The sequence below is a fragment of the Monodon monoceros genome, unplaced genomic scaffold, assembly GCF_005190385.1.
Source record: "Monodon monoceros isolate NGI ecotype Baffin Bay Population unplaced genomic scaffold, NGI_Narwhal_1 Super_Scaffold_16, whole genome shotgun sequence".
Lineage (NCBI taxonomy): Eukaryota > Metazoa > Chordata > Mammalia > Artiodactyla > Monodontidae > Monodon > Monodon monoceros.
Genome location: NW_021703772.1, coordinates 38,820,867 through 38,847,452, shown reverse-complemented (window position 1 = coordinate 38,847,452; position 26,586 = coordinate 38,820,867). Strand labels below are relative to the sequence as shown.

At 36.8% G+C, this 26,586-nt stretch overlaps 1 protein-coding gene across 3 annotated transcripts in view; it reads right to left on the bottom strand.

Annotated features, from left to right (window-relative positions):
• Positions 1–26,586, bottom strand: part of HECW2 (HECT, C2 and WW domain containing E3 ubiquitin protein ligase 2) — a 422,655-nt gene that overhangs the window by 48,795 nt on the left and 347,274 nt on the right. For all 3 annotated transcript variants that reach the window (XM_029225749.1, XM_029225748.1, XM_029225750.1), the window contains 2 exons: positions 9,910–9,993; positions 2,966–3,075 (listed from right to left, as the gene is read on the bottom strand). In XM_029225749.1, coding sequence (XP_029081582.1) covers positions 2,966–3,075; positions 9,910–9,993 — 194 coding nt within the window. The remainder of the gene's footprint in view (positions 1–2,965; positions 3,076–9,909; positions 9,994–26,586) is intronic.

The window sequence follows — 26,586 nt, the reverse complement described above, 5'->3', positions numbered from 1 at the left end:
TTTCTCTAGGAGGAGGGGCCACAGAAAAGGTCTGGAAAAGAGAGCTTTGACTGGGATGAGCAATACTCCACAGAGCTTCATTCCTTTAGCCATAAAGCATGAGGTGAAGGGACAACCCATTTAAACCCCCTCGTAGGTTCTAGCTAAGATTAAGGCCAGTCAGAATGATTAAATATCTAGGCAGTCAGTTCTGCAAACATGATATAGATTTATATATATCAGTTATTAGTAGTTCAAATATTGACAAATTAGACTTCTCAGATTTCCAGAAAGAGAGAAAAAGGGATAAACTAACATTTATTGGATGCTTGACATGTTTTAGGTACCAGGTGAGGCATTCTCCTCCAAATAACCATGGGAGGTGATTACTATCATTCCCATTTTAAGGAGCAAGAAATTCAAATTCAGGAAAGGAAGTAAACTGCCCAAGGTCACACACAGTTGGTAAATGACCGAGGCCAGCTGTGAATTCCATTAATTTTTCCCCTACACCTTTACACTTACCCATAGAGCCATATACTTATTTTCTTTTCATCCTGTATCATCAAAATAAGTGTCCCTACTTTGTTCCAAAGTTGACCTGTGCTTTGCCTCCAGTGTCCTGCCTTCCCACGGGCCTGTGCTGTGCTGACCGCTGCGTCTTCGCGCCATTCAGCAAACCACTTTCCTTCCACCCACATTATCTGACCTCCGCACACACATGCTCAACTTCCCCATCCTAAAATCCCTTCCTTAATTCCTCTTCTCCTTCTAAGTACTGCCTTATTCTGCTTCACTTCCATATTTCATGAAGAGAGTATTTTTCATGCCTGTTTTCTACTTTACATCTTCTAGCATCCTGTAACTGGTAACATTCCAGTTCATGACCTATTAATTCATAGAAACTGCTTTGGCAAAGGCCACATATAACTTCATGATTTTCAAATCTAATGGCCTCTTCTCAGGCCTCATCCTTCTTGACTCCTTTGAACACCTGGCCCTGTTGGCCACTCCTTCCTTCTTGAAACATGGCTTCCCCGAAAAGACTTTCCTAATTCTCTTCCAAAATCCATTGGCTCTCTCACTTTCACTTGCACCCTCAGCCCCTCCCTTAAATATTGGAGCTGCTCATGTCACCATCCCCTATTTTCTCTTCTTTTCACTGACCTGTCCTCCCTACTTCCTCTGTCTACCCAATGGGCTTCAACTGCTGCCAGCACACCTGTATTCCTAGCTGCTAACCTCCCCTGAGCTCCAAGACTCTGTTTCCAGTTGTCTTTGGGTTTCCATCTCCAGTTGGATGGCCCAAAGATCCTTCAACAAAACATGCCTCAAACCAGCCTTTCACCTCTCCCCTCCAGTCTAACCCTTTTTCCTTTCTTGGTAGATGGTGTTACCATCTGTCTAGCAGTCTATGTGGTGAGAACCTTAGAATTTGCCTTGACTCTTCCCTACTTGGACTTAAAGTTCTAGAATCTCTACATCCAACATAGCCTTTGAATTAACTCCCTTTTCTCTATCACTGTTACTCCAGCCCTTATCATGTCACCTGGGTTAATGCAACAGCCTCCCAGATGGTTTCTCTAACTTCAGTCTCTCGTCTTCTAATACATCCTCCACATGGCCACCAAACTGAACTTTATAAAACAGGATATTCCTGTTGGTAAATTTTCAGTGGCTCCACATGGAGTACAAAGTAACACTTCAGTGGCCAACCAACTCTAGCTTATCTTTCCAACCTGCGCTTTGAGAACTTGCCTTTACTTGTATCTATTAATTTGTCCTAAACTACTTTCATGCTTCTGTGGCTTAGCTCATGCTGCTCCTTAGAATGTCCTCGTTCCTTTGGTCCACCTGGTAAAATCCTATTCATCATTCTTCAAGACTTCCCTTTATACCTTTCCCCAAACACCCCACCCCCATCTTGAATGAAGAATTGTTCCCACACATTTCTTCATTATAGGACTAAACACAGAGCTTTTGGAGTCACTTGTTGACTTACTGCCCCACCGTGAATTTTCAAAGGCAGAGACTGTATTATTCATCTTTGTAGAACCAGGGTCTAATTCAGGGCTTGGATCATAGCTGGATGCTCAATAAATCTCTATTAAATGAACAAATTAATAGACCTTTTTCTGTTTGCAGTATTCAGTTAGGCTGTAGCTTCACTATGAGACCAATATATGAAACAGGTGTTATATATCAGAGAACACAGAGCAGCTTTTAGTGACACATACGGAGTTTGGATTTCTATTAAAATAGTTTTAAATTCTGATAACTGCTACAGTGTGAACTATATATGGCTTATAATAAGGATAAATAGAGCTGATGTTCTGTCAACATCATGACTACTTTCCTTAAAAAATAACTCATTTGCTAAGCTGCATTATCTACTATTTATTCATTCATCCATTCATTCCTCCATTCACACCATACCCCTTTCAAAAAGAATTTAAACTTAAAATTTTTAGTTAATTTCATCTATCAGCATGTTCTACCTGCCCATGTATCTCTGGTCTTCCTATCTAATGCAGTTAGTAACTACTGAAGGGAAAAAAATTATCCAAGACCATTAAACTCACTAATTCTAATTCTATAATATTTCTTGAAAATAGAGATTTCTCTTTATTATTCATTGAATCAATCTCCTAACTAGAACTTTTTAAATCCAAAAAGCTAACATAGCATTTTGTGCCCTAATATTTTCCAAGATATATTAGGCACTACATAACATAATGAAAAGTAAATTCTACATCTGAGTATTTCATACTATTTCATTCCTATTTTGGAATGTCATTATTTTCCTGTCAAAATAAATCCCCATGGAAACAAGCCAGTTTTAAGAGACAGGAAGCACCACAGAATATGTACCTGTGCTAACAGTACAGATGTACCCAAAGTGTTCCCTTACTGTCCTTTATGAAGACAGAACATGTGACTTCAGGGCTCACTCCTCAGAGAAACTGCATGCAGCCGGTGGACTCACCTGGTGAGTTCTGGGGAGAGGACACAGGAGAGCCACGTGGGGACTGACAGTAGCTGGGATGGAGTAAGGCATGTGGAGGCACATATGACATTATCTCTTCTTCAAATAAACTGGGGAAAGACAAGAAATAAAATGCATACTTTAGCCAAAGAGGTGGGTAAATGCCTTGTTTCCGCAATGAGTAAGTCGATCTCTCGCTCTGACCAATTCCATCTGAGGTCCATTTCACGTCCTAAAGAAAGCACCTGTCCCCCTTCTCCTGCAGGTAATTAGTGGGACAAAAACAGTTGGCTCTTGCATCTTTTGTGAAACCTGTGGTTATTTGCCTGTTTTCCTACCAACTTTGGACAGCATGATCTCTATTTTGTTACTTTTTTTTTTTTTTTTTTTTTGCGGTATGCGGGCCTCTCACTGTTGTGGCCTCTCCCGTTGCGGAGCACAGGCTCCGGACCCGCAGGCCCAGCGGCCATGGCCCACGGGCCCAGCCGCTCCGCGGCATGTGGGATCTTCTCGGACCGGGGCACGAACCTGCGCCCCCTGCATTGGCAGGCAGATTCTCAACCACTGCGCCACCAGGGAAGCCCCTCTATTTTGTTACTTTAAATGAGTTTGAGTTTGCACGTTCATCTGAAAATAGCCTGGATTTTTACGTCTAGGAATATGAGTCAAACACAAGAGACAATGTTTATGGAAGACCCATAGTAAATACACAAAGTATGTTCATACCTTCATTCCAAGGCACATACAACATGGTCTCAGCCTTCAAAGAGCTCGGGATTTCTTTGCAGAATTAAAAGCAAAATAAAACAAAACACCTCTTAAATAATTACAACTGCTAAATAATAAGCTTCCTCATTTAGTCTGGCTTTATAATGTTTTTCAGATGTGAGGATTTTGATGTTATTCAACCTAGTGTCTTCTTTCTCCTCCATACTGAAATTTCTGTTTCTAATACTCTCCTAAAAGATAGTAACCAGGGATCTGAGATCTTGGAATCCTAGACTTTTCATTAACTGTTATGATAAAGAAATGTACTACTGATTATCAAATATACAAACACTTGACAAATAGAATCAACAATATAAGTAAGAGTACTTGTGTTTTTTAAATTAAGAGTAGAAGTAGCTTTCCCTCAAATTTGGTCACATCTAGAAACCTGCTACTTGTTTTCAAAAAACATTGAGAAAAAGTGCCAACAGTTTAGTCTTGCGAAGATTTAAGGAAAGAACTCCTCAGGGTTATAGCACTGGTTTTCCACTGAGGCTATTTTGCCCTTCCCCACACTCTATGGGGACATCGTACAATGTCTGAGGATGTTTTTGGTTGTCGTAACTGGGAGAGGAGGTGCTTTCGGCATCTAATGGGTAGAGGCCAGGATGCTGATAAACATCTTCAATGCACAGAGTAGCTCCTTGCAACAAAGACATATCCAGCCCAAAATGTCAATACTTTTAAGGCTGAGGGACGCTGGGTTATAGCAATGCAATAACAACCTGATAATTCTTTCTCTGGTTCTTCATTCACCTGCACACGTCTGCTAAACCACTATAAACCACTATCACAAAAACATTTTTAGACACCATAGTTTTTTAAGCCATATTTCCACTTTTAAACTATAAAAGTCAAAAGATTTAGAAACAGAAGCAATAAGTAATTGTATTTGTAATACCAAATTAAGCCCTGAAACAGTCAATTCTCTTTCTCAATAAATCAATAACCATTGAAATAATGTGAATTTTAAGTTGATTGCTAAGGGAAAATGCCATATAAACAGTTGATACCATAAAGGTCTAGAAATTCATAGCTAAATTAATTGAAAAGTAGGAATTAGCACCCTCTCCTCAAACATCCATACCTGTGTCCTTTGCTCCATGACACTTACTTCCTTTAAATACAACCAGTATGCAGAAATCGTTCTTATCGAAATTTTTTTACTTGAAAAATTTAATATAGGAGAGATAGCGAATAACATAAAAACACTCAATACATATCATCCAGGATTAGTACATGTTAACCCTATTACTTTTGCTTCAAACACACATGCATACTTAGAGATGTCTATATATCTATATATAGATGTATCTATATATCCGTGTGTATGCATGTTATGTATATGAAGTCCCTTTTGAGTGCCTCTATCATGACTTTAACATATCCTTCCATAGTCTGATATTTTGCAACATATGTACAGACGAACAATATACAGTTTTGCCTTATGCGCTGCTAAAAAATTAAATACTTTATAAGTATACTGAATTACTGAACATTTTTTATTCAACAATATATTGCTGGTATCTGTCTGTGTTGATATATAAGGGTCTAATTTACTACTTTTACCTGCTATGTAGTATTCCATTCTATTAATGTATTAGTTTATTTATCCATACCTTTCTTGACAAATATTGACTTTTTCCCCAACTGTATGCTTTTTATCAATAATGGTGCAATGGATATCCTGTATGTATCACCTTGTATACATGTAATACAGTTTCTTAGTGTAAATATGGTATATATCTAAAAGCAGAGTTGCTCAGTCATAGTGTGTATGTCTTTTTTTTTAATAGATCTTTATTGGAGTATAATTGCTTCACAATACTGTTAGTTTCTGTTGTACAACAAAGTGAATCAGTCATATGCATACATATATCCCCATATCCCCTCCCTCTTGAGCCTCCCTCCCACCCTCCTAATCCCACGTCTCTATGTCATCGCAAAGCACTGAGCTGATCTCCCTGTGCTATGTTGCTGCTTCCCACTAGTTAACTGTTTTACATTTGGTAGATGTTGATGCTATTCTCACTTTGCCCCAGCTTCCCCCTCCCTTACCGTGTCCTTAAGTCCATTCTCTATGTCTATGTCTTTATTCCTGCCCTGCCACTAGGTTCACCAGTACCTTTCTTTTTTTTTTTGATTCCATATATATATATATATATATATATATATATATATATATATATAAGCATACAGCATTTGTTTTTCTCCTTCTGACTTATTTCACTCTGTATGACAGACTCTATGTCCATACACCTCACTGCAAATAACTCAGTTTCGTTTCCTTTTATGGCTGAGTAATATTCCATTGTACACATGTGCCATATCTTCTTTATCCATTCACCTGTCGATGGACATTTAAGTTGGTTCCATGTCCTGGCTATTGTAAACAGTGCTGCAATGAACACTGTGGTACATGACTCTTTTTGAATTATGGTTTTCTCAGGGTATATGCCCAGTAGTGGGATTGCTGGGTCATATGTTAGTGCTATTTTTAGTTTTTTAAGGAATCTCCATAGTGGCTGTATCAATTTACATTCCCACCAACAGTGCAGGAGGGTTCCTTTTTCACCACACCCTCGCCAGCATTTATTGTTTGTAGATTTTTTGATAATGGCCATTCTGACTGGTGTGAGGTGATAGCTCATTGTAGTTCTGATTTGTATTTCTCTAATAATTAGTGATGCTGAGCATCTTTTCATATGCCTCTTGGCCATCTGTATGTCTTCTTTGGTGAAATGTCTATTTAGATCTTCTGCCCAATTTTTAATTGAATTGTTTGTTCTTCTGATATTGAGCTCCATGATAGCTAAAAGCAGCGCTGCTCACTCATAGTGTATATGTCTCTTTAACTGTACAAGATATTGTCAAATTGTCCCCCAAAGAGGTTGTAGAAATTGCAATCCATTGAGTCCAGAAAACATGGAGTTCCTACTTCTCACTTGGTATTACCAGACTTTTTGATTTTTTCAAATTTAATAGTATGAAATAGTATCTCATTATTTGAAATTGCATTTTATGATTACTAGCATCTTTCCATGAGTTTATTGGCTATTCATGCTTCAATTCCTTTGAAATGCCTTTTTATATTCTTTTTTTCTTTAATTTCTTTATTTATTTTTATTTTTGGCTGCGTTGGGTCTTTGTTGCTGCATGCGGGCTTTCTCTAGTTGCGGTGAGCGGGGGCTACTCTTCGTGGCGGTGCGCAGGCTTCTCATTGCGGTCGCTTCTCTTGTTGCGGAGCACAGGCTCTAGGCACGTGCACTTCAGTAGTTGTGGCGCGTGGGCTCAGCAGTTGTGGCTCAGAGGCTCTAGAGAGCAGGCTCAGTAGTTGTGGCGCATGGGCTTAGTTGCTCCGCGTCATGTGGGATCTTCCTTGACCAGGGCTCGAACCCATGTCCCCTGCATTGGCAGGCGGATTCTTAACCACTGCGCCACCAGGGAAGCCCCTTTTTATATTCTTTTTTTTTTTTTTTTTTTTTTTTCGATACGCGGGCCTCTCACTGTTGTGGCCTCTCCCGTTGCGGAGCAACAGGCTCCGGACGCGCAGGCTCAGCGGCCATGGCTCACAGGCGCAGCCGCTCCGCAGCATGTGGGATCCTCCCGGACTGGGGCACGAACCCGTGTCCCCTGCATCGGCAAGCGGACTCTCAACCACTGTGCCACCAGGGAAGCCCCTTTTTTATATTCTTTATCCATTTTTCTTTTGGGTTATTTTCTTTCAAATTGATTTAAAGGCATGCTTTATGTATTCATGATATCTTTGTTTTATGTGTTGTGAATATATTCTTCTAGTTTGTTGCCTTCTTTATGCCTTTATATGTGGTGTCTTTCATTACATAAAATTAAGAATCCTAATGTAGCCAAATTTATCAATCATTTCCTATATAAGCTCTGTTAAAGGCACACTCCTTACATTAGTTGAGTTAGTGACAGAATACATGAAATAGAATAACAAATACAACAAAGTTATTTTAAAGTTCTTGAGTTTTGTAATAGCTATATTGGAAAATAACCTTACATGGGTTTATTTAAAAATGAATAATTTCCTAGAGCTATATCATTTCTACATTGCAACTTGCTGATGATATTCAAGTCCATTTGTACCAGGAGTGACTTTCCTTTTTAAGAAATAGACAATGTATATAGGTAAAAATTAAATAAGATATAAGGATATAATGTACAGCACAGGAAATATAGCCAGTATTTTTGTAATAACTTTAAGTGGAGTATAATCTATAAAAACACTGAATCATTATGTTGTACACCTAAAATAAATATAGCATTGTAAATCAATTATACTTTAATAAAAATATTTTTATTAAAATGTAATTCACATACTACAAAATTCATCCAAGAAAATAAATATTTTTAAATACAAAAAAGAAAGAAATAGACAAAGTATAAAAACAGAAGCAGAGACTCCATCTACATATCCAACAAGTCCACTGCCTGAGTTTATAGTTACTGATTCAAATGACTCAAACTCCAAAGTAAAATAAAAAATATAGAGCTGAGAATATCCCAAAATGTTTCAATAATCATTAAATATTATTTATGAAGCACGCACATGTAATATATTGTGTCACAGCATACAACTATTTGCTCATCCAAATGAAGTAATAGTCTAGAATTAAATAACATCATTTGCCATTTGTATGTAATAATTATAAAGCTACTATATGTAAGTAAATTTCTCACACTTCTCCAAAGGCTCAACTTCAGAAAACATGCTTATTTTCCCAAAAGGGCAAAAATGTAGCCTTGCTCTTTATATATAAATCAGTTTTCAAATATTTTAAAATTCAACCACATAACATATAGAAATTCATGCCAACTGTGGTGTTTAACAATGTACAAATATTATAAACTATACTGTAACTCAAAATATTTAGGACTATACCATCTAAGGATTATTTAACTAAGGACAGGTGAACAATAATCATGATTTCTGTTTTGCAATCATTTTTGTTTTTACTAATTCCAAAAGTAGAACTCTTTAAATAAAAAAACACAGACTTCTAGAATGAATCAAAAGAGTCCTATCCCAGCCAGAATTTTGTAATAAATGTTACTACTTTATCAACAACCAAACTATGGTAGAAACATCATACTCCATATTAATTGCCCAAGAGTCTTCATGAGTATCTAGCATGCTACATCCTGCTTTCAGAACTGCCAGAACACAACAAGTTGAGGGTCACCACCTGGGCTGAGAAGTGATGCCCAACCACCAATACATCTTGTTCAGGATAAAATGAAGTGAAATACCTATGGAAAGTGATTATATCCCTTTGAATTATGCTCCAACCACAGAGTAAAAGAAAATAACTTTTTGGCTTTAGTTTTACAAATATGGCAACTATCGAGCATGCAGTAGAAATGGTTAGAGTTAAGATTATCATGAATAATATGAATGAGACTATTAACACTTTGAGATAAATAAAACATTGCTGATATGGCCAAGCATGACTTCCCTTTAAGCCTATGGAGGTTATAGTAGTAGGTGCCCCAGTCACTAGGTACGGCAAAGCATTATTTTACTCTGATCTCCTACATTTGAGAGATAATATCAAAAATGAAAAAGTCTCATGAAAACTTGCCATTCTAAGCTACTCTGAAGTTTAAAACTAAAGCTCACCTAACCATCAGAAAAGAAAATATAATTGGTCAGTATTAGGAAGGTCTATCAAGTTGGCAGTGAGCACCAGTGACCAAATTTCAACTTTCTTATCTGATTTCCCACCTTAAATTCTCAAAACCATAAAGTAAATAGATAACGTCAAATCAGCAAACAGGGACAAAACACCTTTCGAGAAAAAAATTTTGGACGAAAATATAAATACAACCTCTCTTCTACTCTGATGAGGCAAGCCAGGTATAACCTCCTGCTCCATTCTGTGATGGGACATTCTACTCATCAGCCTCTACAGACTTTCCATTCTCCAGTACCACCTCCTTTGCCAGCAGGGTGAGAACAAAATCAAACTGATTCCAGTGATAAGAAATGAAATCTGAAATGAATTATCACTAAATCAGCATCTTATACCTTCAACATGAGTATTCCACGAGTCTTTAAGAATATAGGCTGCCAATATTGGCACGTTATTTTCTAAAATGCTCCACGATGCCTGACGATAGGAGACTTCCCACTTCAAGAAGCGGTTACGTACCTCAGCAACATAACAAGGTCGGCATCACTTGAAAGACGCACCAATCCTGGGGTCCCTTCAGTTCGGATAAATTGGATCTTCTCCCTATTCAAGCAAAGAAACAGCTCAAATATGTGTAGTAGACTTTTGGGACATAACTCAGTACTTTAGGCACCATTTTTTTTTTAAACAATGGTCACAACATTTTTTGGGGGGCTATTATATGGCAGCTACTGTGCCCTAGGAATACACATCCAAGAAAAACGTGGTCCTTGCCTTCAAGGAGGACCTCGCGAGCATGAACATCACCCAGTCCTAACACTGCCAAAAAAATGATTTTATCGCTTTCATCTTTTGCTGCCTAAATACTACTGTGGGTAGCAGCACCATCCAACCAATAAAACTCAGTTTCTGCTTTGAGTTAAAAGCCTTGTTGTGGGCTTGAATCTAAGCAACAGTCTGGACCATTGAGGCTGACTCTCTCTTATTCCAAAAAGGGAGTGTGTAGGGATGTTCATTTATTTTCCTGAGGATATACCTCTACATTATGTGTAACGAGTACATTCCTACTTGGAAGCAGGTAGTACCTATAAATTATATATTCAATATAAAAGCATATGGCCCTCTCAAATAACTGAAACCTAAACCATTTTCAGTTACTACAGTTGGTGAAATAGATTGTGCGTATACTTGTGCAAACGTACATATACATACACATATCAAACACAACGATGTGAGTTATCTGGACCATTATTTTATCATAGTTATATGTAATAACACAAGTTTTTGTTTGTTTGATAAGTCATCGTTTTGCTAGTTTCAATTCTTTGTATGAATATAAATTCAGTAAAATGTTTCCTGGTTGCTTCCCCTCATTTACATCATGCCATTTCAAAGCACACCATATCAATTTTGATAAGATGAGGACAAAAAATAAGAACATAAACTATGGTACTGAAAGCATTACATTTGATAGGAACATAGGGGCCGACACAAGTATACAATTTTACTCTAAGTGCTAAAGACAATATATTCTGATTCCTGTATACTATGAAATAAAATATCAATCTCTGATGTAAGTATTTATTTAGATTTAGTTCTTTTCCACAGAGCATCTTGTTTTCCTATTTGATATTTACACAAAGCTCTAATGAATTTTATATTCCCAAATTTCAAATTCTAATTCAATTGCATGCAGGCTTGAAAGTAATGAGGTGAAAGGCAAGGTTTAATTGTTGAGATGAAAAATTCCCTCATGTACAGAAAAGTCAACTGATATGCTCTTAGCCACACAGCTTACTGGGAATGATAAACAGAGTTTAGTCCTAGGCTTCTTCTGCCTAGATCCATTTTACATAACCTGTTAGCATATGATGCACCTAATCTTTGATATTACCAACTTTTCTTTTTGGTCCTTTATTACCAGTAGCAATATTACATGTTTTATATAATTTTTATATGATCTAATTTTATATTATGAAATTTTAAGTTATAGCTATATTATATATTATATATGCTATATATAGTAGCTTGCTACTGGCAATATAGATACAGATATAGCTATACATATAGATGAACGGCAGACATATATATAAAGAAACTACTCAGAAGAGAAAGTCCAGCCTCTCCTCTCTGCTTAAGGTTATTTCAGTCTGAAGTCTCAAATCAAGCAGAACATTTTTCCTCGAGTGCTACAATCATATGTCTGAAGCACATGACAGAAACCAAGGCCCATTATCTGGTAAATGGTTTTTTGATAAGAGATGTAAAAGTTAGTTTAAAGAAAGCTAAATTAGAGAAAAGTTATCTTGGAGAAAAAAATGAACTTGACCAAAGAAGTACTCTTATAAGGGTCAGTAACAATATGCTTTGATCTTGAAGAATCAAAAGCTGCCTCCAGTAAATACACAGTTTATCTCCTTAGTCTATCACCACAATGAACGAGGCAAACCGAACACAACGAGAAAAGAAATGGGCTGAGCACTCTCCTCCACTCCTTTAACTGGAACCACACAGAAGGGGTTGAGTGAGGAAAAAGATAGCATGCTCCGGACTATGGCCTGTATGTATCCTGTGATAGCCTGTGAATAAGGAACAGATCATAGCTTCCTGAGTCAGAAGGATGACAGGGTGAGGGAAGGAAAGGGAAAGACACCAGAGTAAACATGCCAATTGGGAAACTTTTCATCATTTTCCAGATATTACCTAATGAGGCAGTGAAGGCAACTGGTCTGATTCTTTGGGCCAGAACATACCAGAGGCAGGCTGAGACTAGTTCTCTATGGGCCCAGCTAATTTATCACAATGGCAAGTGATGGGTCATGTGCTTCCAGAACAAGACACTGGAGCATGTTATCTGATGTACATCACACCACTAAGGACTTTATTATATTAATATGCGTTCATTCAGCAAACATTTTCTGAGTGCCTACTGTGTGCTGGGCATGGTACCCCATACTGGGAATCCAACTGGGTTTAAGACACAGCCCCTTCTCAAAGAGTTCATGGTGCAGTGGAAGACAGACAGTCCATGGGCAATTCCAGTATGACATGAAAATATTTAAATTATTCCATTCACTTAACTGAGCTCTGTTTAGGCCTTATACCCACTTTTCTTCTAATAAGTCCTTCATAAAGTTATTCCACATAGAAACAAAGAAGGCATTGGTTTATTGACTGTCAAGAAAGCAGATCAAGGCTGAGGAAGAAAAAGAAGTCAGTAGCTATCCTCAGAAATGTCACCAATCTGTCCTGAAGGGGAAAAAACGGGAACTACTCCTCGGTTATCAGGTCCTTGCCCAATATTCTACAGGCTGGTATTTCTTTTCTTTTCTTTGTTTTTTTTTTTTGCGGTACACGGGCCTCTCACTGTTGTGGCTTCTCCCGTTGCGGAGCACAGGCTCTGGACGCGCAGGCTCCGGACGCGCAGGCTCAGAGACCATGGTTCATGGGCCCAGCCGCTCCGCGGGATGTGGGATCTTCCCGGACCGGGGCACGAACCCGTGTCCCCTGCATCGGCAGGCAGACTCTCAACCACTGCGCCACCAGGGAAGCCCCAGGCCAGTATTTCTTAAACTGGCGTCATTGCCTACTAGAAATCTACAGACATAATCTTGAGTTCTGGGAGAATTTAAAAATGCTGTGTTTTCACTTTGATGATCAAAACTGCTAACATGAGGTAAGCTATTTTGGACAATCTAGATGACATTCATGACTCAGCATCACTGACTTCACCTCCCATGTTTGCATTTACAAAACACTTGTTGCCAAGTGATCAGAGGTGAACTTTCAGGGTGTTGATGAGCAGGGCCTTGATATTAAATATGATAACAGTCCCTGTCTGCTCCTCACATGCAATTCTTTCACCATTTAAAAAGACAAAACTTTTCTTTGGAAGTATTAATTTGCAAATTAAATGGTCATGATGAAGTGAGACAAGGTAATGTATGTATAACTTGCCATAGGCTAAAGAGAAAACAAAATAAATGGACTTAAGAAGTGAATTGTGCATTTATGCTAAATAAAGCAAAAAAGATGTTATGGTTTATTCTAAGAAAAAAAGTTTTAATACAGTTTAGAAGTAGAAAAGTGGCGGTAGAATCATCACAGGGTATGTTTAATGGTATATTTTTCTTCAGTATTGTACTTGGGGGTGCACCATTAAATGAACTGGTTCTTCACATAGATAAAAATAAGCTATTTGTTAAGAAAGAAAAGTGATGACCACAATAATGCCACAGATGCACGATATACCATTAGATGCAAAATCAAAAGAATCGAGTCATAACAAGTGAAACCAAAAGCATAAATGTATCTTTCCACTGACACTCGTCTCAACATCGGTGATCTGGCTTCTGAAAAACAAAACCTTCTCATGATATCATTAATTCAAATGTTATTTTTTTAGTTTTTACGTAATTTATATTTCTTTTGGTTTTATAGCTTATAAAAGCTGTAAGGATAAGAAGTTTATGCATATTTTATATTTGTACACATTTAAGTTTCACTAAAATAAAAGTGGTTAAAATCACCATTGTAGATCTGCAATGCTTCTTTTCCTTTTAGGATGGAAAATAACAGATTTGGCTCCTAAAAAATTTCCATGACTCCACCCAGTGTCTGAAATAAACATAACAAGTTTGAGAAATGTTGTTGATGATTCACATGACTCTGATTAGAGGGACATTTGAAAGTTACATTAATATATTTATTCAAGTTTATTTTCTAAATTTATAGAGTTAGAAGGAATCCGTGGCAGTCCTCTAATTTCTTTCTTTACTGCCTACACCGTAATGAAGAAATTCTATTCAATTTTAGTGGTTTATAATGAGAATTAAGATTACATTCAAATAACATTTTATCATTTGACCGTCTCTGCATGGGCATGTTTCTCACTGTGCCCTTTACAGCACATTCCAGCATTTCCTCCATCGCACGTTCTCACACGGCCACTCAGTTATAACTTCAGTTCCTTTTGAATTGTGAGATCCTAGAAGGCAAAAGCTCTTCCTCCTTTATCTTTGTGCCTCCAAGTACCTAGCACTATGCTGTGCACACAAGAAGTGCTCAGTAAAATCAAACCAGGCACATGATCAGTTAACCCCAAAACAGATTTGGCTCCTAACAAACTTCCCTGTGTCCAACTCAGTATTTGGAATAAACTTATATTTATAGCATTTTTTGTTGTGGTGGAGAAAAGAGAATCAGAAAGCTGACATTAGATTATTTACTAAAACAGAACCCACTGTAGGAAGCACAAAGACAGGTAAAGGCAACCTCTTGATAAGAAAACATAGCTGTTATAACTAAGAGATTTATACAGATGCCAGACTGCAGTGTCTACTGTAGTAGACATAGCGACAACCTCAGGAAAACGTCGCTGGCTACTGCTGTCTCTCAGATGCCCACGGCCTTCAGACCTTGGTAACCACTTCCTCAAATGCATAGAATCACCCTAGAAGATCAACTCAAGCAGAAGATCATCTGAGGATAAGGAACATAGTCTCAAGACCGGAATTCCCACAGAAAATATCCTCATTGAAACCAACCAACATTTTGGTGAAATTAAAGTAGGGCACGTGATCAAAAACAATCAGAAGCAGGAATGCCTCTAAACCACAACACTCTCTGGATTGTAGACTCTGCACACACATGGTTCCTGTAGATACAGTTTAGTAAAGCTTCAAAAATATATATGTTGTTAAAAACTGCCTTAGGGCAATTTTAGAGAAATCCCCATGGCTTCTCTGATGGTGTAACGTCAAGAAAGTACAATTAGTACCGATCGTTCATATTTCTGATCACAGTCACAGGGCACGGTCTGACTTGAAGGGTAAGAGCCAGGCAGTAGAAAGGTCAACTTTTCTTTCTACTTCCCATTATACAGGTTAGGTTTGGAGATACAGGTCCATTATTATCTTGTGATTCTTATGGACGCACAGAAGTGACATCAATTCGCCATATATGTAGAGGCAATATTTGTTGTAAATGGATATAAATCAACTTTGCGCTAAGAATTCAGGGTTACTTAACTCTCTCTCTGCTCATTTCCTCATCTTGAAGCAAGTATAGTTATACTATCTTCCTCATAGGTTGGTGGAAAGGATTTAATGAACAAATGCAAATAAAATGTTTAGCACAGAACTATTATATAGTAGCACTCAACCATTTTAGGATATTGAGTATATTATAAGATATGCCTCATAATTAGTTATTACTTTTTCAATGGACAGAATCATCTACTGAAAATAGAGCAAAATAAGATGTCTAGTCATACACTCCTTTTTTTGTTTCTGTTGTTGGTAGGTTATTTTAACCATGCTATTTACCTTGGTGAATTCCACAAATATCTATTGATTACTTCTATGACACGCAGTAGATAAGACTCTGACCTCTCCATAAAACTGAAATAATGCTGTGAGTACCTAAGAGATAATACATATGAAGGGTTTACAGTTCTCATAATTCAATGGATAATGGGAAACATTATTCTCAGTAAAGCAAAATTCTATGTAAAGCAAAACCATTTTGGACTCTAAAAAAGGAATTTAGTTATTATACAAAAAAAACCCATGTGATTATAAGACACCTTACCTAAGGCATTCTAACAGCTTACACTGTAAGCCCATCATTATTCTGAAGAATTAGTATCTAGGGTATACTAGAATGCATAACTGGTGGTTTATATTTTCTTATGAATTATAATAATTTATGATGTATTTGATAACAAATGTTTTAACTGAAAATATATTCAGGAATTGAAACTATGTTATATATGAATATATTTTATTTTAAAATCAATATATATATATAAACAAAAGACCCCAATTGGTTATAATATAAGACATTAGAACGGATAAGTCAGTTAAAGAGCGTGTAAAGGGGTAGACAAGGATAAGGCAGTATTTTTTCAACAGTGATATAAAATGACAAGGTAAGGGAAAAAAGAACTTCAGGCACCAATTTTTGGAAAATAGTACTACAAAAACTAGTAGTTTTCTAGATTTGGCAGTTATTATTTAGAAAACTAAAAACAAAAAGTCCACCCACAACCGAAACAAAAACATAAAATACTTTGGGAAAACCTAGACAATAAACATTCAGTTCCTAAATAAATAAATAAGAAAATTTTATTGTAGGAGATGAAAGGGTTGAACACATGAAAAAAACTGTAGTTGTAGAATAAAACATGGAAAACTAAATATTCTAATCGTATCCAAAGTAATTTAAAAATTTTTTAAAAAGCCCCATCAAAATCCCAATGTAATTTAAAAAGTTGAGAACATTATTCAGAATTTCATCTCAATACTCAAAATAATGCTATGTGCTAGAGAATTTTAGCCAAGTTTTCAAAATAAATCATTGTTATGCTATCATTTCCTGAGATCTAAAATAACATACTGCAACATACAAAGATATATAAGTTGTTGTATTAAAAAGATGGATTATTTATATATGTGATTTTGTGTACTGGAAATGTAGTTACTTGCCCTTTGGGATAAATAGTTTTAGGTGCTATCATTAAGTCCCAAATATATTGCTATGAAATTGATTAACTTACCAAATATTTCTCAAACACCCACTTTATTCAATATAAGATGTGAGGTCCCATGAGGATTAAAAAGATGAGTAAGTTACATATCTTGACTTCATGTAGCTTGTACTTGACTTGGAATAAAGTGTGTAAGAAAACATATGGTAGAAAAATACGAGATGTTTTTAAACATTTTAAGCACAGATGGTAACATTATGCCATTTGTATTGTAAGCTATAAAATTCAGACACATAAGATACCTGATTTTTGGTATAAGGGCACCCTGATGGGTCTGCAAGAATGTTTTCTGTAAAATGTACCCTCAAGGAACAGAGAGTAAGGACTTATTCAATGGGATGTACCCATTTGTATGTAGGACAATGTGCATGAAATAAGGAAATTTTAACTTTAGCCAAGTAAATTTTTCTGAAGACAGTTCCCATAACTATTTAAACCCACTGCGAAAGACCAAAAAGAAAAAAAAAATTACATTATTAACATAGAGGGGATGTGTATTTTGTTTGCTTTGTAAGAAATGCTTCTGATTTACTAATAACTTAGAAATTTAAATACATATGTAAAAATCATATTTCATTGAAAACCATTTTGTGCTATCACAAATGGTAATGCATTCCGCATGACTTTATTATTCTCTTGAGTTTGGGAAAAGCATTGAGGCTGGAATCCATACTGATATTTTTCTTTGGTCCACACAGAGTCCACATCTGATGAGCTACTGAAGAAGGATGACATTTTGCTGAACTCTTTTCTTGATAAATGCAACAGAATATAGCAAAAATCAATAGTGGAACAGACATACCTAAAACATGGTTATTCTTCATGTAAGAAAATGGTTTGAAAACCCTGATTGAACCATTTGTTAGCCAGAAAATACAAGGCTTCGGAATAAATATCCAGTGGATGAACATATTCGTAATTTGGGAAATCTTGAAAAGTTATATGAAGGAACTTTATTTATGGGAAAGTGGTTTAACAAATACCTGGGTGTAATACTTAATGAGAATCTAAACTAATCTTGGCTATGAGGGTTTTTCTTTTGGGCCCCTTTTATCTTAAGTGATTGTATAGTTATTTAAAAATTAATCGTTACAAGATTCCACGCATGGAAAATGTGAAAACTACACATTTACAGGATGTACATGTCAAAAGCCTATACACTACTACATCTTGGCATATCCATTCACATAAAACATAAGCAGCAATTATTCCTTCTGCAGAAGCCGTAGAATAGATATCAAGGACTAAGAATCTGTGTTCCTTACTGTCCTAGGTAGCAATATCTCAAACCTCTCATTAGATCTACGAGAAGATTATTGCCTGAGAAGATGTTTTAATTCAACTTTGGATGGCTTCTAAAATGTTATGTCAATGACTTTGCCATGATGTTTGGCCTTCAGTAATTTGTACTGAACCTTGAGCCAGAAGGCTCAGTCCTCTGTGCAGGCATGGAGCAGTGAAGGCTGGTTTCATCACATACATGTAAACAATTTTAGAACAAAGCTTCCTATAGGACACAGTATAAGCACAACACTAGAAAACCTTCCTACACAGAAGTTAATTATGGAACTCAAGGTACCCTTCCTGTATTTTAACTATGTCCACAGAATCACATGATGCCATTTATGCATATGATCAGTCTTAGGGATAACGGTATTGAGAATCAGTACATTTAGGGGTAAATTACTTTAAACTGAGTCCTTGTAATACAATAAAGAAGTGAAGGACAGATTACTAATACAATATTACTTTAAATTTGTTGTATGCTTTCTATTGCTTACGTTGTACCAGGGGCTGTAAATACATTATCACATTTAATCTTCAAAAGGACACTGCAAGTTAGAAATTCCTATCACCATTTTACAGATGGGGAAACTAAGAGTTGGAGGGGTTAAATGCCTCATTCAAAGTCTGGTGAGTAAACTGCAGAGCCAGAATTCAAACCAGGTCTGTTTGACCCCAAACCTGAACTCTTTAAGATCTATATTCTACTACTTTCTAAGTGTCATTATTAATGCTGGTCTCCCAGTTGGGAGACAGACCAGAACTCTCCAAATAACACTATGTGGTGTCAATAAATTATTTTAATCAGGTGTTTAAAAAAATTCAGGAATTATGCTTATGCAAATTTTTCATAGGAAAATAATAGTTTCAATGCAGTTTTCCTGTTACATAAACAGGAAAGTTTGTCATGTCGGTTCCAGACATCTGAGAGAACAGTAAACAAATAAGGAGAAGACGATGAGACAGAGCTAGGCAGGTCATAACAGGAAAATGCATAAAGATTGGCAAAGGGAAATTTATGCTATTCTGACCAAGTAGATCAGATGTTAACTGAGATTAACATTTCCAGCCCAATAGTAAACGCAGAAAAACTCATCTGTTAGAAAACTGGACAAGAAATAAGTTAGAAATTTTGAACACTGGAATTTGTTTTATGAAAGCCAGCTTTTGGGAACTTTAACTTTTTATTTCATAAAATTCTGTATTGCTTGGTAATTTCACAATGGATGCACTATTTTTAAAATGAAAACAAAATTAAGAGTATAATTTTAGCAATAACAAAATTCTACGGCTCTTAAAATGGGATTATGGGAAGAAATAAAAGGTCAGAGTCTGCGTTTGCTTCTATTCTGGTGAACCCTGAGAGACGTATTCATTTACCTTTTTTTTTTTTTTTTTTTTTTTTGCAGTACTCTGACCTCTCACTGTTGTGGCCTCTCCCATTACGGAGCACAGGCTCCGGACACACAGGCTCAGCGGCCATGGCTCACGGGCCTAGCGGCTCCACGGCATGTGGGATCTTCCCGGACCGGGGCACGAACCCGTGTCCCCTGCTTCAGCAGGCGGACTCTCAACCACTGCGCCACCAGGGAAGCCCCTCATTTACTTTTTGTAGCTCAGAATTTCTTGACTTCCAAGTTATTGATTTACCAGTGACATAAAATAGGAAATGGCCCAATTTATCCAGAAGAGAAAAAAAAGGTATCACAGATCACATCCTCATGGGAAGGACATTTTTTTAGGAAGCACTCAAGGAGGAATTGACCTAGAGCCCAAAATAATTATCACTGATGTCTGAGGAAAGCTGGACTAGTAGGGAGTAGATTTACTGGTTGAATCCAATAGTCACACAAAAGGGGAATTCTCAACTCAATTCAGTTTCAGGGTACTTAGCTCCTTGTTCATAATACAATGTTGTACACCAAAAAGTTTATTCAATTTGTATACATTACATTCATCTGTAAAATATGCTTAAAAGGTTGTTTTTTAAATGAACACAGTTTTTTAAATGAATACATTTGTCTTTGGATAAAATATTAGAGCATTTTATTTTAATGTTATAAAGCTTTTTAGTAGGATTACTGTCTTTCACTGAGAACCAAGAGTAGGATATACTAATCCAACGGAACTTGATCCATTTGATGGAGGTGGTACTGACTTCTGGATGTTGAGTTTTCTGAGCAAAACTCTTCTGAGGTTAAAAAAAAAAAAAAAAAAAGAGGACAACTTGGTAGCACGCACATTTGCTTGATAGATGAAGTTAGAAGAAGTGGTGATTTGAAAACAGCAGTTGAAAGCAAAAGCCACATCCCAATGCACGAAAAACCATAGCCATTCTACAGGAAAAGATACACAAGGCGGGTCTCAAGGAGGAGAAAGCTGTATATGGATACAAACTAAACAAACTGTTTGCTATCCTCTGGATAGCAAGGAATCGCAAGCAAAACAAGAAAATCACAAAGCACAGAGGTGTACCTACTTGAATCTCCCAAGGGCTGATGCTTATTTCCTCATTATGTTATGGAGAAAATAAGAAGGGATATTTCCTTTAAGTGGCTGTACCACGGGTGATGAACAGTGTACACAGAGCTCGGGATATGAATATAGGTCCACAGTTAGCTTTGACACACAATCAGTGGCTCCATTCCATGCATAAACTTCTCATCAAATGTATCACTGAAATATGAGATTGAAGAACCCCAGCGAGTTCCCCGCCCCTTCATTTGTGGGAATGCTCCTTACAATGCAGTTTTTAACTATATGAAACAGGGTGTTCCTTTAGATGTACAAACTTCCCTATTATGTTGTTATGATAAGCAAAATGCTAAACTATCAACAGCTTTTCAGACTAAAAGCACACTGTGACACACACTCTGTGTAAGAGGAACAGCATTATCTCATTGATGTAAGTTCCTGCTTCTTTCTACTTGTCATGACCGCTCATGCTTTCTATGGTCAAATTCTATAGCTATAGAAAGAGTAAAAGGAAATTTATAAATAAGTTTTGAAATAAGATGGAAACTTATTTTAAAACCTATCAAATAATATCTTAGCAATAGACTACCACGTGAGATTGTACTTAACTGAGGACCCCGGGTGTCATTAAAAAATAAAAATCTTCAACAATCTTTAGGAGATTAGAGCCTTTTAAGACTCTAAAAAGCAGAAAGGAAAACAAAAACAAAACTGGAAGCTACCAAAGGGGCCTGCAGCTTTTTCTTCTTCAGGATTGGTTAAGGATCTCTTAAGTCATTAAAGAAAAATGATGTTAGGGCTTCCCTGGCAGCGCAGTGGTTGAGAGTCTGCCTGCCGATGCAGGGGACATGGGTTCGTGCCCCGGTCCAGGAAGATCCCACATGCTGCGGAGCGGCTGGGCCCGTGAGCCATGGCCGCTGAGCCTGCGCGTCCGGAGCCTGTGCTCCGCAATGGGAGAGGCCACAACAGTGAGAGGCCTTAGTACTGCAAAAAAAAAAAAAAAAAAAAAAAAAAGGATAATGATGTTAGATGCCTTGTTCAGGTAGATTATATCATCTTATTTCTCTGATGAGAGGGATGTGAAGATATGTTAAATTAATAATAATGTGGAGGTGCAGAGCAAAAGTAGAAAACTTCTTGAGTTCCCTTTTTCTTGCTTTTTGCTGCGGCACGGTTCTTTCAGAGGAACAGATATTGACTAGACGTGGGGGGAGGAGGGGTTGTGGCTGAAGTTGGTAACAAAGAGAGAAAATAGAGTTCTCCTTATTTTGTGCTTTGCGAAAGAGCAGGGATTTTGTTTGTATGCTTGTTTCTTTTGTTTTTCAGCCCAGAACCTCTAAGATCTCTCATTAGAAAACTGAGGGGCTCATTTCTGCAACGTTATTTTTACAGAAGACTCTCTAGAGGACCATGAGTTGCTGAGTAGATGCTATAATATACAAATATACAAAATTAAAGCTTATATAATTTTTATAAGTTTTCCTGACTGAGAACAGCACGCTTACCAAGTTGGGGAAAACACTGAAACCTGAGTTAGATGTTAACTATGTGAAACCAGGAGTTCTGTATAAGCAATGTTTGTACTATCATACTTGAAATTATGTGTACTTCTAGCCTTTAGAAACTTTAGAAAGTAATGATGATTTTAAAGACATGAGAGACTAAGAACATCATAAGAAGGATATCTGGTAAATTATATTTCATATAAACATATACCTACATTTCATATTTCATATCGACATATACCTACATTTACTATATATGCAAAGTGCTATTCTAGATATTTCAGCAGTGAGGAATGAGAAATAATGAGGAGTTGGATGAGATCCCTACTTGCAAGGAGCTTATAACCTAATTGGAAAATTAAGCATAAGGACTTGAAAACTCAAATTAAATCACAAAAGTCACATAACCAAAATAATAGGAGGGACGACTTGATACATAATTAATGATCAAATTAGTGTCTAGACCAGAGGTTATGACACCTGGATGGGCCACTGGAATTACACAGAGAGTTTTTTTTTAACATCTTTATTAGAGTATAATTGCTTTACAATGCTGTGTCAGTTTCTGCTTTATAACGAAGTGAATCAGTTATACATATACATATGTCCCCATATCTCTTCCCTCTTGCATCTCCCTCCCTCCCACCCTCCCTATACCACCCCTCTAGGTGGTCACAAAGCACCGAGCTGATCTCCCTGTGCTATGCAGCTGCTTCCCACTAGCTATCTATTTTACGTTTGGCAGTGTATATATGTCCATGCCACTCTCTCACTTTGTCTCAGCTTACCCTTCCCCCTCCCCATGTCCTCAAGTCCATTCTCTAGTAGGTCTGCATCTTTATTCCTGTCTTGCCCCTAGGTTCTTTTTTTTTTAGATTCCATATATATGTGTTAGCATACGGTATTTGTTTTTCTCTTTCTGACTTATTTCACTCTGTATGACACTCTCTAGGTCCATCCACGTCACTACAAATAACTCAGTTTCATTCCGTTTTATGGCTGAGTAACATTCTGTTGTATATATGTGCCACATCTTCTTTATCCATTCATCTGTTGATGGACACTTAGGTTGCTTCCATGTCCTGGCTATTGTAAATAGAGCTGCAATGAATATTTTGGTACATGACTCTTTTTGAATTATGGTTTTCTCAGGGTATATGTCCAGTAGTGGGATTCCTGGGTCGTATGGTAGTTCTATGTTTAGTTTTTTGAGGAACCTCCATACTGTTCTCCATAGTGGCTGTATCAATTTACATTCCCACCAACAGTGCAAGAGGGTTCCATTTTCTCCACACCCTCTCCAGCATTTATTGTTTCCAGATATTTTGATGATGGCCATTCTGACCGGTGTGAGATGATATCTCATTGTACTTTTGATTTGCATTTCTCTAATGATTAATGATGTTGAGCATTCTTTCATGTGTTTGTTGGCAATCTGTATATCTTCTTTGGAGAAATGTCTATTTAAGTCTTCTGCCCATTTTTGGATTGGGTTGTTTGCTTTTTTTATATTGAGCTGCATGAGGTGCTTGTATGTTTTAGAGATTAATCCTTTGTCAGTTGCTTCATTTGCAAATATTTTCTCCCATTCTGAGGGTTGTCTTTTCATCTTGTTTATTGTTTCCTTTGCTGTGCGAAAGCTTTGAAGTTTCATTAGGTCCCATTTGTTTCTTTTTGTTTTTATTTCCATTTCTCTAGGAGGTGGGTCAAAAAGGATCTTGCTGTGATTTATGTCACAGAGTGTTCTGCCTATGTTTTCCTCTAAGAGTTTGATGGTGTCTGGCCTTACATTTAGGTCTTTAATCCATTTTGAGTTTATTTTTGTGTATGGTGTTAGGGAGTGTTCTAATTTCAATCTTTTACATGTAGCTGTCCAGTTTTCCAGCACCACTTATTGAAGAGGCTGTCTTTTCTCCACTGTATATTCTTGCCTCATTTATCAAAAATAAGGTGACCATATGTGTGTGGGTTTATCTCTGGGCTTTCTATCCTGTTCCATTGATCTATATTTCTGTTTTTGTGTCAGTACCATACTGTCTTGATTACTGTAGCTTTGCAGTATAGTCTGTAGTATAGCCAAGGAGCCTGATTCCTCCAGCTCCGTTTTTCTTTCTCAAGATTGCTTTGGCTATTCGGGGTCTTTTGTGTTTCCATACACACTGTGAAATTTTTTGTTCCAGTTCTGTGAAAAATGCCAGTGGTAGTTTGATAGGGATTGCATTGAATCTGTAGATTGCTTTGGGTAGTAGAGTCATTTTCACAATGTTGATTCCTCCAATACAAGAACATGGTATATCTCTCCATCTATTTGTATCATCTTTAATTTCTTTCATCAGTGTCTTATAATTTTCTGCATACAGGTCTTTTGTATCCTCAGGTAGGTTCATTCCTAGATATTGTATTCTTTTTGTTGCAATAGTAAATGGCAGTGTTTTCTTAATTTCACTTTCAGATTTTTCATCATTAGTGTATAGGAATGCAAGAGATTTCTGTGTGTTAATTTTGTATCCTGCTACTTTACCAAATTCATTGATTAGCTCTAGTAGCTTTCTGGTAGCATCTTTAGGATTCTCTATGTATAGTATCATGTCATCTGTAAACAGTGACAGTTTTACTTCTTCTCTTCCAATTTGGATTCCATTTATTTCTTTTTATTCTCTGACTGCTGTGGCTAAAACTTCCAAAACTATGTTGACTAAGAGTGGTGAGAGTGGGCAACCTTGCCTTGTTCCTGATCTTAGTGGAAATGGTTTCAGTTTTTCACCATTGAGGACAATGTTGGCTGTGGGTTTGTCATATATGGCCTTTATTATGTTGAAGAAAGTTCTCTCTATGCCTACTTTCTGGAGGGTTTTTATCATAAACGGGTGTTGAATTTTGTCAAAAGCTTTTTCTGCATCTATTGAGATGATCATATGGTTTTTCTCCTTCAATTTGTTAATATGGTGTATCACGTTGATTGATTTGCATATACTGAAGAATCCTTGCATACCTGGGATAAACCCCACTTGATCATAATTTATGATCCTTTTAATGTGCTGCTGGATTCTGTTTGCTAGTATTTTGTTGAGGATTTTTGCATCTATGTTCATCAGTGATATTGGCCTGTAGTTTTCTTTCTTTGTGACATCTTTGTTTGGTTTTGGTATCAGAGTGATGTTGGCCTCGTAGAATGAGTTTGGGAGTGTTCCTCCCTCTGCTATATTTTGGAAGAATTTGAGAATGATAGATGTTAGCTCTTCTCTAAATGTTTGATAGAATTCGCCTGTGAAGCCATCTGGTCCTGGGCTTTTGTTTGTTGGAAGATTTTTAATCACAGTTTCAATTTCAGTGCTTGTGATTGGTCTGTTCATATTTTCTATTTCTTCCTGGTTCAGTCTCGGAAGGTTGTGCATTTCTAAGAATTTGTCCATTTCTTCCAGGTTGCCCATTTTATTGGCATATAGTTGCGTGTAGTAATCTCTCATGATCCTTTGTATTTCTGCAGTGTTGGTTGTTACTTCTCCTTTTTCATTTCTAATTCTATTGATTTGAGTCTTCTCCCTTTTTTTCTTGGTAAGTCTGGCTAATGGTTTATCAGTTTTGTTTATCTTCTCAAAGCACCAGCTTTTAGGTTTATTGATCTTTGCTATCGTTTCCTTCATTTCTTTTTCATTTATTTCTGATCTGATCTTTATGATTTCTTTCCTTCTGCTAACTTTGGGGTTTTTTTGTTCTTCTTTCTCTAATTGCTTTATGTGTTAGGTTAGGTTGTTTATTTGAGATGTTTCTTGTTACTTAATGCAGGCTTGTATAGCTATAGACTTCCCTCTTAGAACTGCTTTTGCTGCATCCCATAGGTTTTGGGTCGTCGTGTTTTCACTGTCATTTGTTTCTAGGTATTTTTTGATTTCCTGTTTGATTTCTTCAGTGATCTCTTGGTCATTAAGTAGTGTGTTGTTTAGCTTCCATATGTTTGTATTTCTTACAGGTTTTTTTCCTGTAATTCATATCTAGTCTCATAGCTTTGTGGTCGGAAGAGATATTTGATACGATTTCAAATTTCTTAAATTTACGAAGGCTTGAATTGTGACCCAAGATATGATCTATACTGGAGAATGTTCCATGAGCACCTGAGAAGAATGTATATTTTGTTGTTTTTGGATGGAATGTCCTATAAATATCAATTAAGTCCATCTTGTTTAACGTATCATTTAAAGCTTGTGTTTCCTTATTTATTTTCATTTTGGATGATCTGTCCATTGGTGAAAGTGGGGTGTTAAAGTCCCCTACTATGATTGTGTTACTGTTGATTTCACCTTTTATGGCTGTTAGTATTTGCCTTATGTATTGAGGTCCTCCTATGTTGGGTGCATAAATATTTACAAGTGTTAAATCTTCTTC